Below are 16,351 nucleotides of genomic sequence, written 5' to 3' on the forward strand. Positions count from 1 at the left end.
CCCCGGGAAGCGGCGGGTCTTCCGGGGCCCGAGGAGCCCCGGGGAGACAGCGTGAGGGAGACTGGGCCTTGACACGGCACGCGCGCTCGGGGGTGCGGGCGCACAGGTGAGGCCCAGGCTGCGGGGCCGGCCCGCCTCGGGAAGAGGGCTCCCGTCCCGCCCCGTGCCCGCCCTCGGGGCCCGGCGACCAATGTGCGGGCGCCCGCGGGAAGTCGCGCTCGGCCAATGGGCGCCGAGGCCTGCCGGGGCGACGGGAGGACGCGGGGCGCCTGGGGGCTGTAGTTCTCGCGGGGCGCAGCCCCCCGCCGCCCCGCCCCGCCCGCCCCCTCTCGGCGAGGACGCACGCTCACGGCGCGGGCCCGGGCGGGGGCGGCGCGCGGGGAAGGAGCGGGTGAGCCAGAAGCCTGCGAGGCCTCCGCGGAGGCCCCGCTCCTCCCAGAGGGCGGCGCGACCGCCCGGGCCGGCCTCGCGGAGGGCTGTGGGGCGGGCAGCCCGGCTCCCGAAGACGGCGCCGGGAGCCGGGCGGGCGGGGGACTGCAGGTCCCGGCATGCCCCGCGGCGGGCCCTACCGGCCGCGACTCCGGGCTCGGCCCCGGCCCTAGCTCGTCGGCCGTGTGCTGGGGCGCGCGGAGGCTGCGGTCACGGTGGCGCCCGCGGGGACGGAGGAGGGAATGAGTGAAGAGGAACAGGGCTCCGACACCACCACAGGCTGCGGGCTGCCCAGGTGAGCTGCCTCGCCGCGGTCCCTGCAGGACGATAAGCGTGAGGCGGTGCGGCGGGGTGGTGGCGCGGCCCCAGCATGCACCTGGCCTGAGGGTTGTTCCCGGCAAGCACTGGGGTAGTGGGCAGAGGTTCCCGGCATGCACTGGGGCGGTGGTCACCGCCTCCAGGTCTGGTTTGGGATTGGCTTGATTCCCAGGCTGCACTGGAGCCGTGGGCTCGATGCCCCGACGTTCAGTGTAGTTGGTGGGTACTGGATTCCCGAATTGCCTCGTGCCGGGGGAAATGCACATCCAAGCAGCTCTACGTCACGGGATCCTTCGCCTTAACTGAAAACAGTACATTCTCCCCTTGCTTTGGGACCTTGCTTTCCCTCCTGCACCGTAACTGTTAACCCAGTCAGTGGATGCTCCTGCCTGGGACCGATGACCTGGCCAGGTCTAATGTGGCAGTGCCTGGCCAGGGGGGTGCCGAAAGGAGAGGTGTGGTGATGTTGGTCTGTGCCCCTTCCCAGCATAGAGCAAATGCTGGCCGCCAACCCGGGCAAGACCCCGATCAGCCTTCTTCAGGAGTATGGGACCAGAATAGGAAAGACGCCGGTGTACGATCTTCTCAAAGCCGAGGGCCAAGCCCATCAGCCGAATTTCACCTTCCGGGTCACCGTTGGCGACACCAGCTGCACTGGTGAGGAAGGCTTGGGCAGCCTGGCTGGGGTGTGCATTCACAGGGCCCGTGGCTTAAGAGCGTGGGCTGGTTTTACAGTCCTCTCCTTTAAGGCTGGGGAGGGAGGGAGGAGTTTCCGAGGGCAGACCACCTTCTGGATTGGAACGGCCATGGAAGGTGGCCCTAAGCGACGCACTGGCCAGAACAGGCAATGGTGCAGGGATCTGCTTCGTTATCACCCCAGGGGAGAAGTAAATGAGAGGCTGAACTCCTCTTGGGTATTTGGGACAACGGGACACTGCTGGCCCTCAGGTCTCACACCAAACAGGAGTAGGTTAGTATCAGAAATTAAGCGGCTGGCTCATGTCACCATTGCCTATTTATTGAGGGAAAAGAAAGGAAGACAGACGGACACCCCCTCCACACATATGCATCACGTTGGCACTCAGAAGTCCTGTCTGGTTTGACGTAATTATGGGACCTAATTGAAAGATAAGAGCTGTTCTAGGCCTGTTTCTGTTGCCTTGATGAAATTGCTTAACCAAAAGCAGCTTAGGGGAGGAAAGGGTTGATTGGTTTACAGTTCCAGGATACACTCATCATCAGGGGAGCTAAGATAGAAAACATCCGTAGTCAAGAGCAAAGAGAATAAACTCATTGTTGCTGCCTCTGACCAAGGAGCTCACTTCACTGCCACAGAAGCATATGTTCCATGCTGGTTGGCAGATTTACTTTTCTTCCTTTTTTTTTTTTGTTTTTTTGAGACAGGGTTTCTGGTGTAGCCTTGGCTGGCCTGGCTTTGTCACCAGGCTGGCCTTGAACTCAGAGATGTGCTTGCCTGCTGGGACTGAAGGCACACGCCCGGCGGCAGACTTGCTAGGTTTCTCACATAGTTGAGGACCACCGGCTTAGGGATGGACCACAGTAGCTGGCTGGCGTTTCTAATCAGTTAGCAGTCAGACGGTCTCTGAAGACCTGCCCACGGTCTCATCTGGGCAGCTCCTTGGTGAAGGCTCTCCTTTCACATGGCCCTGGGTTGTGCCAAGTTGACAGTGAAAGCTAAGTAGGACAAAGGCCATCCCAACGATCAGCAGAACCTTCCCAGTTCTGGCAGGGGAGGTTGATCAGAGGGCTGCACACTCCCTCTGGCCTTAAGGAGAATGGCTGTGGGGGCTGGTTTCTCTTCTGTCCTGCCAGTGACCTCCAGTATTGCCCACACCCCTTTTCTTAGGTCAGGGCCCCAGCAAGAAGGCAGCCAAGCACAAGGCAGCTGAGGTGGCCCTCAAACACCTCAAAGGGGGGAGCATGCTGGAACCAGCCCTGGAGGACAGCAGGTGAGGGAGGCACAGCCAGGGCACACTAGAAGCCTTGCTGAGAACCCAGGCTTCCACACTGCCTACCTCTCTCCCTGAGCCTGGTCTGGTGACTCGTCGCCACCCTCACCTGGCCCCTTCCTGAGTTTCCTCCAAAGCTGAACAGGGTGTCCCTAGGGTACCCCAGAGTAATGGCCAGCCCCGCTCACAATGGCCTGGGGTAGGGCATGGGGGTGGAGGCTGAGGCTGAGAAGTTGGGCCCGGCATGCCCCGTCGTTCTAGCAGGATGGCTTTCCATCTCCCACACTCAGGTTGGACCTTGTTGGGTAGGAAGAGAGGCCCCCAGCCCAACCTTGGTACTTGTGGGCCAGTGTGGGTCAGCAGAGGACCCCAGGAGAGCTGTTGCTGAGGCTCAGAGTGTGCGTCAGAGGGAAGAGCTGGGAAGGACCTTAACACTACATGGGTGTGTCCAAGGCCCCCTTCCCCTCGGGAAGTTCTTTTTCTCTCCTAGACTCCTCACTGCCTGAGGACACTCCCGACGCTGCTGCAGAAGCTGCGGCTCCTGCTCCATCTGCCGAGCCGACCAGGTACCTTGGGCCCCCTGACATCTGGCTCTTAGCCTCACAGCCCTTGGACCCAGGCAGGTCCGGATGTGGAAGCTAGGAGTCAGCAGTGGAGTAATTGAAACGTTTGCACTAGCTGGTTGGTAAGCATGATACAGGAGGTGATTTAAGGTGGTTATGCAGCTGTGTGAAGGGTGTTAGTTTGTTAAACATCTCTCAGGCTCCACAGCACATCCCGTGTTTGAGCCCCAGAAGTACTTCCGGGACTGGCTTTGTAGCCCCTAAACCTGTAATTGGGAGACTGCGGACAGAACTCCACCATCTGCCTCGGAGCCTGTAGGGCTTCCATTGAAGGGGGTTAGGGAGGGAGGAGCATTGGGATGGCAGTGGTTGGCGCTTGATCCATGAGCAGCTGAGGAGGAACCGCTTTCCTCAGCACTGGCCTGGGCCTTTTTTTCCTTCAGGAGCCCTCCTATGGAGATGCAGCCCCCTGTCTCTCCTCAGCAGTCTGAGTGCAACCCTGTCGGTGCTCTGCAGGTGTGCCTAATCTTTTTTGTGCGTGCTGTCTTCTGTGAACTAGGGCTGTGAGGCAGGGTATGTGTACTTGGAGGGGGTGGTCATCTCACCCAAAGGCTGAGGCTCCTGGGTAGAAGGCCACCGGGCTACCCAGCCTCTCCTCGCTCAGCCCCGGGCTCCCTGTGCCTTCCTTTCAAGGAGCTGGTGGTGCAAAAAGGTTGGCGCTTGCCAGAGTACATGGTGACCCAGGAGTCTGGGCCTGCTCACCGCAAAGAGTTCACCATGACCTGCCGGGTGGAGCGTTTCGTTGAGATTGGTAATTGGGAAAAGGGAGCTCACTCACCTCTCTCTGCCACACTCTAAACCTGAGCACAAGGTGATCTTTGCCTGACTGTGTTCGATCCCAGCTTGCTTTCTTTCTCCTACCCATCTTTCCCCCTCTTCTCTGGCCTGCTAATCCTCAGTAGAGAAGAACTGGCCTTCAGCTCCTAAGTGGTACCCCACTCGGAGACCTTCAGTCTGAGTTTAACCCAGAGGCAGAGCACTGGTCTGTTAGGAATCCCCACGTCCAGCAGTCCCTTCCCTACACTCAGGCAGCGGCACTTCCAAAAAGCTGGCGAAGCGCAATGCAGCAGCCAAAATGCTGCTCCGAGTGCACACGGTGCCTCTCGACGCTCGGGATGGCATGGATGCAGAGCCCGAGGACGACCACTTCTCCATTGTGAGTGGCGGGTGTGGGCACCCTGTACTTCCCTGCAGGACACGGTGGGGAACTGGGCTGGGTCTGGACCTGCTTCTCTTCCAGTTTCCTGCCAAACCCCAGGGCCCAGCAGTCTCCTTAGCCTGTATGTGAGCCCACTGGTGAAAGCCCGCTTAAGGCAAAGCCTCTGGAGGCAGCTTTTACTGGGATAAGGAAGGCCCCTGGCCAGCAGGTCAGGGTCCAGAAGTTAACATGCCCGATGCATGGGTCTCCCGCTCCTAAGCTGCTTTCTCGCTCTCCTCTCATTAGGGTGTCAGCTCCCGCCTGGATGGACTTCGGAACCGGGGGCCAGGCTGCACCTGGGATTCCCTGCGCAACTCTATGGGAGAAAAGATCCTGTCCCTTCGCAGTTGCTCCATTGGCTCTCTAGGGGCTCTGGGCTCTGCTTGCTGCAGCGTTCTCAGCGAGCTCTCTGAGGAGCAGGCTTTCCACGTCAGCTACCTGGATATTGGTATGGCCAGCTCGGGGACTGGGGTGGAGGGGGCTGGACCAGAGCAGCACGAAGGAGTTGGGAGAGGGGGATGCACACCGTGTGGCCCCCCCCCCCCCCCCCCACTGAGCCCCTCTACCTTGGTTTCCAGAGGAACTGAGCCTGAGTGGGCTGTGCCAGTGCCTGGTGGAGCTGTCCACCCAGCCAGCCACCGTGTGCCATGGTTCTGCAGCTACCAGGGAGGCAGCCCGAGGTGAGGCTGCTCGCCGTGCCCTCCAGTACCTCAGGATCATGGCAGGTAGCAAGTAGCTCCCTGACTGCAGTGCTGGACGTGCGCCCTTCTGCCCCTGGGCCTCTGCACTGACCTGGCTCTGGAGCCCTCCAGAGGGGCCATCTCTACCGCTGACACTGCCTGACTGCTTGGAGACTGAGGAAAGCGCAGGCAAGCCAGGAGCCACAGGGCCCGGCCAGCGCAGGGTTTGGCCTCTGTCTATGGATGACGAATGGAAAGAGGAATTCTATCGGAGTCCAGAATAAATGCTGCTCTCTGGCTTCCCAAACCATGCTCTCTCTGGCCCATGCAATCTCTGGTTATGAGATTGTCCAGAATAAATGTAGTGTGTTTATTCTTCCTCGGAGTTCCCTGTTCTTTTTGCTTTAGGCAGGAAGCTAGGTGCAGTAGCCTTGTGGAGCTCTTAGCAGAATGCTTGGAGTTTGAGTGAAGGGGAAGACACCATAGCTACTGCCCTTGGGCTCCCATCCATACACGTGGACTCAGAAGCCAGGCCATTTTATTTTATTTGGGGGTATACAAGGCACACAGGGTGGCGATTCTGCATGCAGACATATTAGAGGGGATGATGTTACTTCTTTCCAAAGCGCTGCGGGGCTGCCAGGCTCCAGAACTCCGCAGCCTGAGGATTTAGCTGCTCCTTACTCCAGGACCCCCAGGTACTTCTGCCAAACCTTAGGAGACAGGCACCCCTAGCTGGAGCCCTCTAGCTCAGCGTCCCTCATGTCTCCCTCTGCCCTCCACCCTCCCAATCTCTGCCTGTTGAAACTCACCTCTGGGGCTGAAACAGGAAGACTGGGCTTCTACCAGGTCTCCCCGTGGCCTGGAGCAGAAAACGCAAGAGGGACCTGCGGGTCTGGGCATCTTGTGGTGGGTGGGGTCCCTTTTCTTCTTCCTGTGATGAGAGGTGGTGGGGAGGGAAACCAGCAGTGTCTTCCTGGACAGTGAAGACACAGGGGAAAGAATGGCTTCTAGGGGCAGCTTCCATGGGCTGAGAAGTCATTTCCCTCCCTTAGAATCCAGACCTCATGAAGACCTTAGCAGCCTGGGAATACCAAACCCTGCATAGTAAGTTTCAGCTGGGGGGGGAAATGGTGGGGGGGGGGGTAGGGCAGAAGGGTGCTCACTCACTGAAATGACCTGGGCTCCACCCCGGCTCCCCAGCTCTTCAGTGTGGCCCCAGTCCAGCAGCAGCAGCAGCAGCAGCAGCACAGCAGCCCGCTTGGAATCCATGCTGCCTTCTGCCTCTCCGCTAGTTTACCCGTTCTCTTATACTTGCTGTCCCTGCACCCTCTCAGCAGCAGCCTAGAGGGAAATCTAGACAGGCAATGGAAATGCATGGCTCCATTAAGAGCCAGCTGGGACCCCTCCCATGCCCCCCGGAGACTTTCCGCTCTCAGCTTCCTACCCCCAGCCTAAGCCTGGAGTTATAGACTTTATTAGATGCATAAATCCTGTCTCCAGAGCTCAGGAAGCATCATTAATTGCAGACAGTTTGTCAGAGCTAGGCCCTGGGGGAGGCTTCCAAGAACCCCCAATCCTTCAACAGGTTGGAGAGTGTCAGTTGCTCACCCCTGGCTCTTGATGTCCTCAATGGGAAGGAACTAGGATTAAGAGTGGGCTAGGGTGACCCAGCTTGGTCTCCACCCCTGCCTGGGACCACAGCCCATTCCTTTCCTCACTTTGTAAATGTTGTGGACAGGCCCATCTTTGCCCGAGAGACCTGGGGAACAGGCCTCCACAGCGGAAACTCTGCTGCCACCTTGTGGCCAACGCTCGTCACTGCCAGGTCCAACCATTTGCCTTTTCCAGCCCCACACCTAGGCGGGCTGACTTAAGGGCAGAGTCCTTTTGGGGATGGTGGGGCGGTGGAGCATCACGCCGTTCAATTCCCTCTGGTCAAGCACCGTCTTCCTGGCTCTGCTTCTAATGTGCTGCTGGAGCTGGCAGCGAGGGTCCTGCTTTAGGAGAGACCGTCACTCAAAGTCAGGGCAGCTGTCCCTCACATCACTGCAGTGCAGGTGCTAGTGGGCCACGTGTGTCTCCAGCCTAACCTGAAGGACCACATCAAGGTCCTACCCCAGCCATGAGCAAAGCAAGCTGTCCACGCTCTCAGCCCGACTTTCCTCAGTTACATTCGGGAACAATAAAATTAACTGCTCCCCAGGAGAAAACGGAAAGCACAGAGCTGGCGTTTTCCAAATGTCAGGAATAAAATGTGATTACCTTTGCCTTCTTCCCACCCTGGTCCTGGGGAACTTACCCTTTCTTTGCACACATTCTCCTGATGCTGAGTGGGCCTTAGCCATCAGAGGTCTTAGCTTGCACTTCGAAGTCTCAGAACGTCTCATTCCATATTAAAAGCCTCTCACATATTTGAAGACTTCATTTATCCATATCTCTTTTGTTCAACAGGAAAGTTCTTTACTGGAACCAACTTACAAGAGATGTCTTCAGATTTATTTATTTACCTATATCTGTCCGTCCGTCCATCCATCCATCCGGTTCTGGGGATTAAATCCAAACCCAGGGCCTTGTGTGCTAGACAAGTGTAGGCAATTGCTCTACTGCAGTGGTCCCTCACTTCTGGACTGGGTTTCTATCTGCATGTTCTAGATGCAGTGCATCCAGGCTAGGATGAGCCTTGTAGGCTTTGTCTCATGAATCTCCCACCTGTGTGTCTATGTTTAAGACGGGGTCTCAATACTCAGCCTGGGCTGGCCTAGAACTTACTATGTACACCAGGCTACCTCTGCCTCCCAAGTACTGGGATCAAGGCATGTGCCACTATGCCCAGCTTGTCTGTGGTTTTCTATGACTGGACCCAGTGCTCTGGCCTCTGTTTTCAGTCGTTCCCCCCCTCCCCCAGGTGCTGGAATTAAAGACAAGCACAGACCTGTACCACCATACCTGGCAGGAATTCAGTTTTTTAATCTTTGCTCTCATAATTCACTCTGTGACTAATGTAAATTTCAGGGGCAGAGGGAGGCAGGTCTCTAAGTTGTAGGCCAGTCTGGTCTACAGAGTTGAGTTACAGGACAGCCAGGGCTACAGAGGAACCCTGACTCCAACCAACCAACCAACCAACCAACCAACCAACCAACCAACCAACCAATCCCAGTGCTGTGGGAGGCTGAGGCAGGTGGACCTCTGTGAGTTCGAAGGCCAGTCTGGTCTACAAAGTGAGTCCAGGACAGCCAAGGCTACACAGAGAAACCCTGTCTAAAAACCGCCCCCTCCCCCTCACAAAAACCCAAATACATATAGGGTTTTACTTTGTGGCTCTGGCCTTGAACTTAGTATGTAGCGCAGAATGGCCTATGACCTTTTCCAAAGATCTATTTGTTTTTTGAGACAGGGTTTCTTGGTCTAGCCCCGACTGAGATTGAAGGTGTGTGAGGCCGCCGCCTGACTGGAAAATGTATTTTTCATGCCATCCTCTCTGATGGCGTGTCTGCACACACATGTGCACGTAATTGTAGGTTCCGGGGGGCAGTAAAACCTGATCCCCTGGAGCTCGAGCTCCAGACAGCTGTGAGCTGCCGGACCGGGAACTGAACCAGAGCCCTCTAGAGGAGCAGTAAGTGCTCGTAGCCACAGAGCCACCTCTCCAGCTCCTCTCCCAGACCTCTTAGTCTTAGCTTTTAGTAATGCTCTTTCTTTCTTGGACCCCCTAACATGCTCCTTTTTTTCATTTATTCATTTACCTGGGGGAGGGAGCTGAGACATACTCTCCACAGAGCGTATGTGGAGGTCAGTTTTTTCCTTCTACCACATGGGTCCAGAGATTAAACTCGGGTCTTTAGTCTTGGCGGTAAATACCTGTACTGCTGAGCCATCTTGGCAGCCACACACAGCAAGGGCCAACACCAGTGTTTCCATTTCCTAAGAAGGCTCTGAGCCCCTCACAGACACCAACCTGGTCGGTCTGTTCTACCAGGAAACCTGTCTTTTGTCTTCAGTCTGACTGGCTGTTCCTTCTTTCTGTGGTAAATACAGACACAAGAAGGATCAATGGCTCACCTGTCCTTCTTCCTCACAATATGAGCACTGCCTGTTCTGTGAGCTTTTATCTGCTTCTAAACAAAATTTGTGTCAAATTTCCAGGCTTTTTCCTTTAATTATGGATCTGTATGTTGGATAGGGCAGTGAGCAATGGGGAGAAGAGGTTGTGCAGGTGAGTGCAGTGCCTGTGGAGGCCAGATGAGGGCATCAGCTCCCTTGGCGCTGGAGGTACAGGTGGCTCCTCTACAAGAGCAGCTTGTGCTACCCACCGAGCCGTCTCCAGCACTTCCCCCTCCTCCCTACAGTCCGCTTGGCTTTGTCTCTGTCTGTCTTGGGAGTAGGGCCTTTTCTGAATTCTTTCAATTGCTGGGAGAGGGTGAAGACAAACTTGAATGAGAAGAGGTTCCTGGGGTTCAGGCAGTCCCATTCCCCATTTACACAGAGCGAACGTTTTCTCCGCTCAGGGTTCTCGTGATGTCTTATCTCTGAGGCAGTTCAAAGATCTGAACTCTGTGCCTTCTGTAACACCATGTCACTTACAGAAAGCAGAGAGGAGAGCCTGCTCTTTCTGCCCTAAGAAGTAGAAGGGTGAGGACGGTCAGGCATGAAAGCCTACTGAGCTTCTATCAGTGGCCAGTGGGCCTCACGGGTCTGAGTAGGGAAGCACAAAACATACCAGTGATTCTCTTGATAGTTTAATGTCATATTTGCAGCATAAATAAGGCACAGTATATGTCAGGGCAAAGGACGGAGGGAGAAGGCAAGGCTGGGCAATAACTGCTAAATAGCATGGGGGAAGGAAGAAGGGACGGTTAGGGAGAAGAGCTAAAAGCCCCTGCCTCGGCCCCGCCCCAGGAGATTGTGAGAGCCTGCTCACAGGGGTCATGCTGAATTGGGGGGAGGGAAAGGAGAGAAGACAGTTTTGTAACAAAACAGCCTATATCACTGTGTCCTCCCACCTGCCAGGGTCTACCACTGGAGCCTGGGGGCCCCAGACTGCGTTGAGCTCCTTAAGGATGGAGAGGTATTGCTACATGTCAAAAATCTATAGGCGAACAGAGATATATTCATAGATACACATGGCTTTCTTCTCAACAGATACTCTATCAGGACATGGCCGGCTCCACTGTGGGAGTGGAGGCTGATCTCCCTGCCTGCAAGAGACGTATGTGTGCACAGGGAGGAACCAGACAACTGGGCTCCTGCCGACTCTGTTGTCACTGCATAGCTCTGACTGGCTTCCAGCTCCCTATGTACAACAGGCTGGTCTCGGATGCAAGAAGAACCGCCTGCCTCTGCCTCCCAGTGCTGGGATCACAGGTGTGCAACACCACTCCTGGCCTTCTTGCTGGTTCTTAATGTCACCAAGAATGCAGAACCAGTGGCCTGCATGGAAATATGGTTAAGTCCTGCCCAGACCAATGCAGGAAAAAGTTTCAGAGCTGAGACTTAGAAGATGAACCTGGAATTTGAGATGAGTGACGTGGTGGTGACTGTTTTAGTAGAAGTTGGGGAAGAACTGGGGCAAATAATAAAAAAAAAAAAAAAGCTAATTCTAAGTAATCCTTGTCATCTCAGAGCTAGGATACTCCCAGCCAGTCCCCCAGGGACTGTCCTGCGTGAGTGTGCCAGCAGCACAGCCTGCTTGTTAAAGCTCACCCTCAGAGTGTCCAACCCAGGAGGCTGGGATGGCCAAGAGTGTGCATTTCTAGCAAGCTCCAGGTGATGGCGCTGCTGCTGCTGCTCTGGGGAGAACATGTTCTAAGAACCACTGCTCTAAGGTAAAGTCAATGAACTAGTGTTCACAGCCACTTAAGAGCCAACATTTTACTCCCCAGTATCTGGGTTAGAGCCTAGCAGCTCCAGATTAGGAAACAAAACAGCCAGTAGCTGAGCTAGAAACGTGCATCAACCAGATATAAGCTGCCTTAACCTGCCCTCCCCCACCAGCCTCTGCTCATCTTGTGGTAGGATTTACCTCAAAGTGACAGTGCAGAAGGTGGGAATGTGGGCCAACAAGTGCCGTGCTCAGCCCTGAGCACATGTGCATACACGAGTGCACAGGCAGAACCGAGTTTACAAGAAGAAGGTGTAGCGGGACTGTAGAAGGCAGGTCTAAAAGGGCTGAGGACCCTTACCTGTCCTTCCACCACACCTCCCACCCTGGCAAACTCGTCTAAAGAAAACAAAGCATAGGAGCAAAGAAAGGCTTGTGCAACACATCCAGAGGACAAGTGTGACTATGATTGTTTTAAAGAAATGTGCACTTTTGTGGCTACACTAGACAATATTCATGGAAATGTGATCTGAGAATGGGAAGACAGTATGGAACGGACGAACTGGGGAGAGCAATTTCAGGGGTTAGCACCTTTACAGAACCTCTCAGAAGCCAGAGGAAGAGGTTTTGTGTCTTTTGGTGTTCAGGCTGCAGATTACAGTGAAGCACTCCCTCTCTCAGGATGATGAGGAGACGGGAGAGGTAAGTCAAGAAAGGGGTCAAGAGCTACGGACTGGGAGAGGGAAGGCTCACCAGCACAGCTCCCCTTAGCATGTGCTCTGGGGTTCACAGCTGTGGGCAGGGCTGGAGAAAGGAGGCAGGCAGATTCGGGGTATTTAACCAGCAGGAAAGGAGCAGAGGAGCTGCATGTCCTTTCCAGTTCTCCCTGGGTGTGGGAGGCTTCTGAGTCTTTGTGGCTCTGAGCACTGTGTTATAAGGAGTGGGTGGCAAGAGCACAGACAAGGCCTCACCCGCTCAGAATGCCCTAAAACATCACACTCTCAGCTCTGAAGAAGGGCTCAGTGAACCGTGGAAAACAGAACAGTTGGGAAGAGTTAAAACTGGAGGGCACATCCGCCCCAACAGAGGCACGAAACACCACAGAGAAACACAAAAGAGTGTGAGAAAACAACCCACCAGGACACATGCAAACCTCTCCTTCATGGAAACCAAAAGTACTGTGAGGTCTGGGAAAGAATTCAGCCTCATTTTAAAAAAAGGATAATGATCGTACAGAAGTCTCAAATGCACAAGTGAACTAAGGAGCCTCAAAAGCGAACAAAACAGTGGGTAAGTTGGAGGAGAAAGCCGGAAATCTGGAGGGACCTTCTAGTGAGGGCATTCAAACATGGAAAAGGAACCAAACAGAAATGAACATGAAAGAAACAATCTAGTGAAAAACCTTCCCCAAGAGATAGAATCATGCAGTTTTGTGGTGGAGGACGAAGTCAGGACAGTAATATACATACATACATACATACATGTATGTATATTAAAGAATATGACTAGTATTTCAAAGACATTTGGGATATACTCAAAAGACCAGACAAACTTCAGAACCCATGGGGCAGAAGAAGGACCTGAGATAAATTCAAAAGGAATTAGTCAAATTGTTTAATGAAATTATACCACAAAATTTCTCCAATCTAGAGACAGAAATTGATATCCAAATACAAGAAGCATTTAGAACCCCAAATAGTCATGACCGGAGACCCCGCTGTGACACATCACAGTCAGAGTTGTCAAGAAGGGTTTGCTGACACCCCCTGTGGTGTCTGGAAGGCAAAGGTCAGGGCTGTGAGCGCAGGCAGCCCATGCATGTGCCAGCCCTGACCACAGAGAAGCTTCGGTGTGGCGGCTGCTCACCCACTCCTGGGGCATCTGCGGTTGGCCTGCCCTTCCCTCATCTCAGTGCTGCTCTCTGCTGTGCTTCTGGTGGGGCCAATCCTAACTTCCTGCTATGGAAACAAAGACTCAAGAGAAGCAGACACGAGGGTAAAAAAAGTGAAAAAGACCTTCCACATATACTAGACATGCGACACAGGACAGAATGGTAGAGTACACAGGAAGTGACTCAAAACACTTGACTGATGGGGAAGAAAAATAGCCAAGGGTCTATGAAGGCTCCTCAGGAGCCATAAACTCATACTTTAGTACTAGTGGGAAGTCAAGACAATTACAAAAAGAGGAAGGGGAGGAGGGGGAAGAACAAAATTTATAAACTAGAAAAAAAAAAAAAATCCCAGGAAGCAGCCATCTAAGTCTGTGGCTCAAACTATGGCTGTGCGTTTCTGAAGCCAAGAGAAACCCTGGAGATGGTAACCTGCCCCTGACCATCTGCTGTGACATTTGCCAGTCTTGTCATGTCAGGGGCTGCTCCTGCCGAGCCCCCGTGTGGTGAACCACAGAACCATCTCCTGGCTCTTGCTGGGTATGGCCTACTCAGCACTGACTCTACAGAGCAGGAGGAAGTTTACATAAAACGGGGCAGAGCACGCTGCTGGATGGGCTCACTCGTCTGCACGCTGAGCAGTCAGTCATATGAGGTACAACATCTGTTCATTCCTCTATGACAGTGAATTTCGGAAGACAAAATAAAAAAGAAGCAGTTATTCTGTACACTTAAGATGGAGACAGAGAAGGGGACTCTTGACTAGAGCAGATGGTAGGAAGGTGGCTCTGGGACAACAGGGAAGATTCTCTATTCAAGAGCTATTAAATCTGACCTATCTAACCACAGGCCTCTAGCTCTGGACGAGCCTACATAGCTCAGAGCCAAGGAAAGATGAGGAAGGGGTGTGTGTGTTTCTCTCCCTGTAACCCATCAAATAAGAGCAGCCATGAGCCACAGTCAGCAATCTCAGACAGGCCATATCCTGAGCACTCTGTGGAGATTATACGCTTTCCTCTCCTCTCTCCACTGTCTTATACTCAAAAGTCACGTATGACCTCGACCGCGATGCTTCAGAGCGCTGGACAAGCACTATGTTTGCGGGGCTAAGAATTAAAACAAGTTCAAAGAAATTTCAGGACTAGAGACACCTAGTGGCTATGCTGGAACCTGGTGAGAAAGAGAGGAGGGAGTAGGGTGAGGGACACTAGTGGGTACGAGACGTACACCTCAGACAAGAAGGGAGGCTGGGAGTTGCAGGACAAACAGAATGAGACAGCTCCAGTTTGACAATCATAGGAGGGCTGAGCTGAAGAAGTTACTTAGGAACAGGCAGTGATGTGGAACAGGAGAGGCAGAAGCACAGAGATGGCCAAAGATGACAGTCTATAGACTTTGGCCAGTAAACTCTTGTAAAACATAAAGGACTCAGTTAACCCAGTCACCTGGTAGAATGAGTTTTAAACTCACTGTTCCTGTCCGCCCTGGTGCGTAAACTGGAGGGGAGGGAAGGAGAGGGGGAAGCCCAGCTAGATCCCGGGCTCTCTCCGTTTTCACTGCCACTAACAATAAGGCCACAGATGAGGTTCCCAGAGCCTAGTGGGGAGGTAGGAAAGGCCCCACCACTAGACTTAGGAAAGTCAAGAGACAAAATGAGGTACCCAATAGATTTGGAAATGAAAAATGATTCAAACTCTCAGAGTTTTGCTTTTTTTTTTTTTTGTTTGTGTTTGTTTTGGTAGCAGATAGGAGTAAAGAATGAAGCACACGGATGGGGTGGGAAATACTGCTACTTCACACAGCAAATGCGTTACACTCTCAGTAAGTGAATGTCTTCACTGCTGGTTAGGAAGAGGGAGAGAGATAAATAAGCAGCTGTGGGAAGACAAAGTCCTGAGTACATGGGGTGGCCGGGGACGGGGCAGCAAGTAACATGCTATCGAATCTAGTCTCCCTCTATCTGGCCGGAAGCGGCATGCTGGCAAGAAATGAGAAGGCAACGGCCACAGCTCAATGGGAGGAGAGGACACTGAGCGACCCAAACCTACAGGTGCAGGCTTAGTGTTAAGAGGCAGGCGCACATGCATCGGGCTAGGGACGACTGACCGGACCCTGTGGAAAAGCCTTTGGCTGTAGGTATATAAAACCCCACCCTTACGGGATGATCTAGATGGCTTTGGGGCCAGAAGCCCCTAGTACAGGTGTCAAGCGTACACGATCACGTGGCTAAGGAGAAAAGCCCCACGTCTGTCTGTACTCACAAAACACAATCTCCTCCTCCCCCACATGCCAGTTCCAAGGCAGACGGGAGGCTCTCATGGCTCAGGCGGGCGAGCTCTGGCTGGGGACCTCTCTGTCACGGGAGGCATCATCTGCCCGCAGACTGTGACTGTGGGGTCATGATCACATGTGACTGTATGGGCATGCTCAGTTCTGTCCTTTGGCTGGCCATCTGAGTGAGGACTGAGGTGGCCACAGCTTCAGCTGCAGATCGGACACTGAGGCCATTGCTAGGGGCAGTTGCCGAACTGTGCTGAATCACTGGGGCCGGAGAACCGGTGGGCTCTGAGCTTTCCTTGGGACTTTCTGCCAGGAAGGAGGGCAAAGAGCAGAGAGCAAGTGGTTAGAAAACAGTACAGAGGAACAGAAAGGATTCTCTTTTGTCATAATTACAAAGAATACAAAGGAACATGAATCTTATCTTTCTTTTTGGAGAAAACTCCAGAATCCTGACCTCAAGTCATGAATTCATTCTTTCTTTCCTTTACATTTTAGTTTTTTTGAGACAGGGTTTCTCTGTGTAACCTTGGCTGTCCTGGACTCCCTTCGTAGATCAGGCAGGTTTCAAACTCACAGAGATCCACCTACCTCTGCCTCCTGAGTGCTGGGGTTACAGGCGTGCCCACCACTGTGAGGCTTCTCTTCCATGGCTTTAAAAAAAACCCTACATTTATTTTGTGTCTATGCATGTATATATGTATGTATGGACACATATGTATGGACACATACCAAAGCATGCATGTGGAGATTAGTCAGCAACTTTCAGTATCTGTTCTCTCTCCACCATGTGGGCCCGTGCAATCCAACTCCGGTCATCAGGCTAAGCATCAAGTACCTTTACCTGCTGAGCCAGCCCACCATTCTCAAAAGCAAATTAAAATACATTCCTTAACCTGCTCTTATTAACTCTGAAAGGAATGAAATCATCCATTTAAGAAGTGTTCCTTTGGCATGTAGCTGCACTGTATGTCAACCCATTAAGAACCAAGTCACGGTCAGATGACGCTGTGACAGGCTGATATCCAGTCAACATGTGAAAGGGCAGGGAGGTGTGCAGAGCCCTATCAAATAGCCACACAATGACGATGGTGAGAGAGTTACGGGCTACAGCAGCCTACCTAAACCGACAGTGACGATGGTG

At 53.5% G+C, this 16,351-nt stretch overlaps 3 protein-coding genes across 9 annotated transcripts in view; 1 reads left to right on the forward strand and 2 right to left on the reverse strand.

The window, feature by feature from the left end:
• Positions 1 to 322: 322 nt before the first annotated feature.
• On the forward strand, positions 323 to 10,430 carry Tarbp2 (TARBP2 subunit of RISC loading complex). Of its 3 annotated transcripts, XM_055618315.1 has the most exons (11): positions 323 to 724; positions 1,235 to 1,404; positions 2,615 to 2,717; positions 3,191 to 3,283; positions 3,724 to 3,796; positions 3,974 to 4,091; positions 4,369 to 4,496; positions 4,785 to 4,986; positions 5,117 to 5,218; positions 6,274 to 6,325; positions 10,361 to 10,430. In XM_055618315.1, coding segments are annotated over exons 1-11 (1,095 nt in total). In that variant the 5' UTR covers positions 323 to 671; the 3' UTR covers positions 10,362 to 10,430. The 3 variants fall into 3 exon arrangements, with proteins under 3 accessions (XP_055474290.1, XP_055474289.1, XP_055474291.1); XM_055618314.1 differs by lacking the exons at positions 6,274 to 6,325; positions 10,361 to 10,430 and having other exon boundaries at positions 326 to 724; positions 5,117 to 5,596; XM_055618316.1 differs by lacking the exons at positions 323 to 724; positions 2,615 to 2,717; positions 6,274 to 6,325; positions 10,361 to 10,430 and having other exon boundaries at positions 845 to 1,404; positions 5,117 to 5,596.
• Positions 5,747 to 9,866, reverse strand: Npff (neuropeptide FF-amide peptide precursor). Of its 2 annotated transcripts, XM_055618318.1 has the most exons (3): positions 6,389 to 9,866; positions 6,031 to 6,152; positions 5,747 to 5,931 (listed from the first exon to the last, which is right to left on the reverse strand). In XM_055618318.1, exons 1-3 carry the CDS (start codon positions 6,488 to 6,490, stop codon positions 5,829 to 5,831), a joined length of 327 nt encoding a protein of 108 aa, XP_055474293.1. In that variant the 5' UTR covers positions 6,491 to 9,866; the 3' UTR covers positions 5,747 to 5,828. The 2 variants fall into 2 exon arrangements, with proteins under 2 accessions (XP_055474293.1, XP_055474292.1); XM_055618317.1 differs by lacking the exon at positions 6,389 to 9,866 and having other exon boundaries at positions 6,031 to 6,336.
• A 4,187-nt stretch (positions 10,431 to 14,617) lies between the features above and the next one.
• The window catches only part of LOC129685003 (cyclic AMP-dependent transcription factor ATF-7), a 78,965-nt gene continuing 77,231 nt past the window's right edge, over positions 14,618 to 16,351 (reverse strand). For all 4 annotated transcript variants that reach the window (XM_055618312.1, XM_055618309.1, XM_055618310.1 and 1 more), the window contains one exon: positions 14,618 to 15,516. In XM_055618312.1, coding sequence (XP_055474287.1) covers positions 15,299 to 15,516 — 218 coding nt within the window. In that variant the 3' untranslated portion in view covers positions 14,618 to 15,298. The remainder of the gene's footprint in view (positions 15,517 to 16,351) is intronic.

The sequence above is a fragment of the Psammomys obesus genome, unplaced genomic scaffold (genome assembly GCF_907164565.1).
Source record: "Psammomys obesus unplaced genomic scaffold, mPsaObe1.curated_primary_1811, whole genome shotgun sequence".
NCBI lineage: Eukaryota > Metazoa > Chordata > Mammalia > Rodentia > Muridae > Psammomys > Psammomys obesus.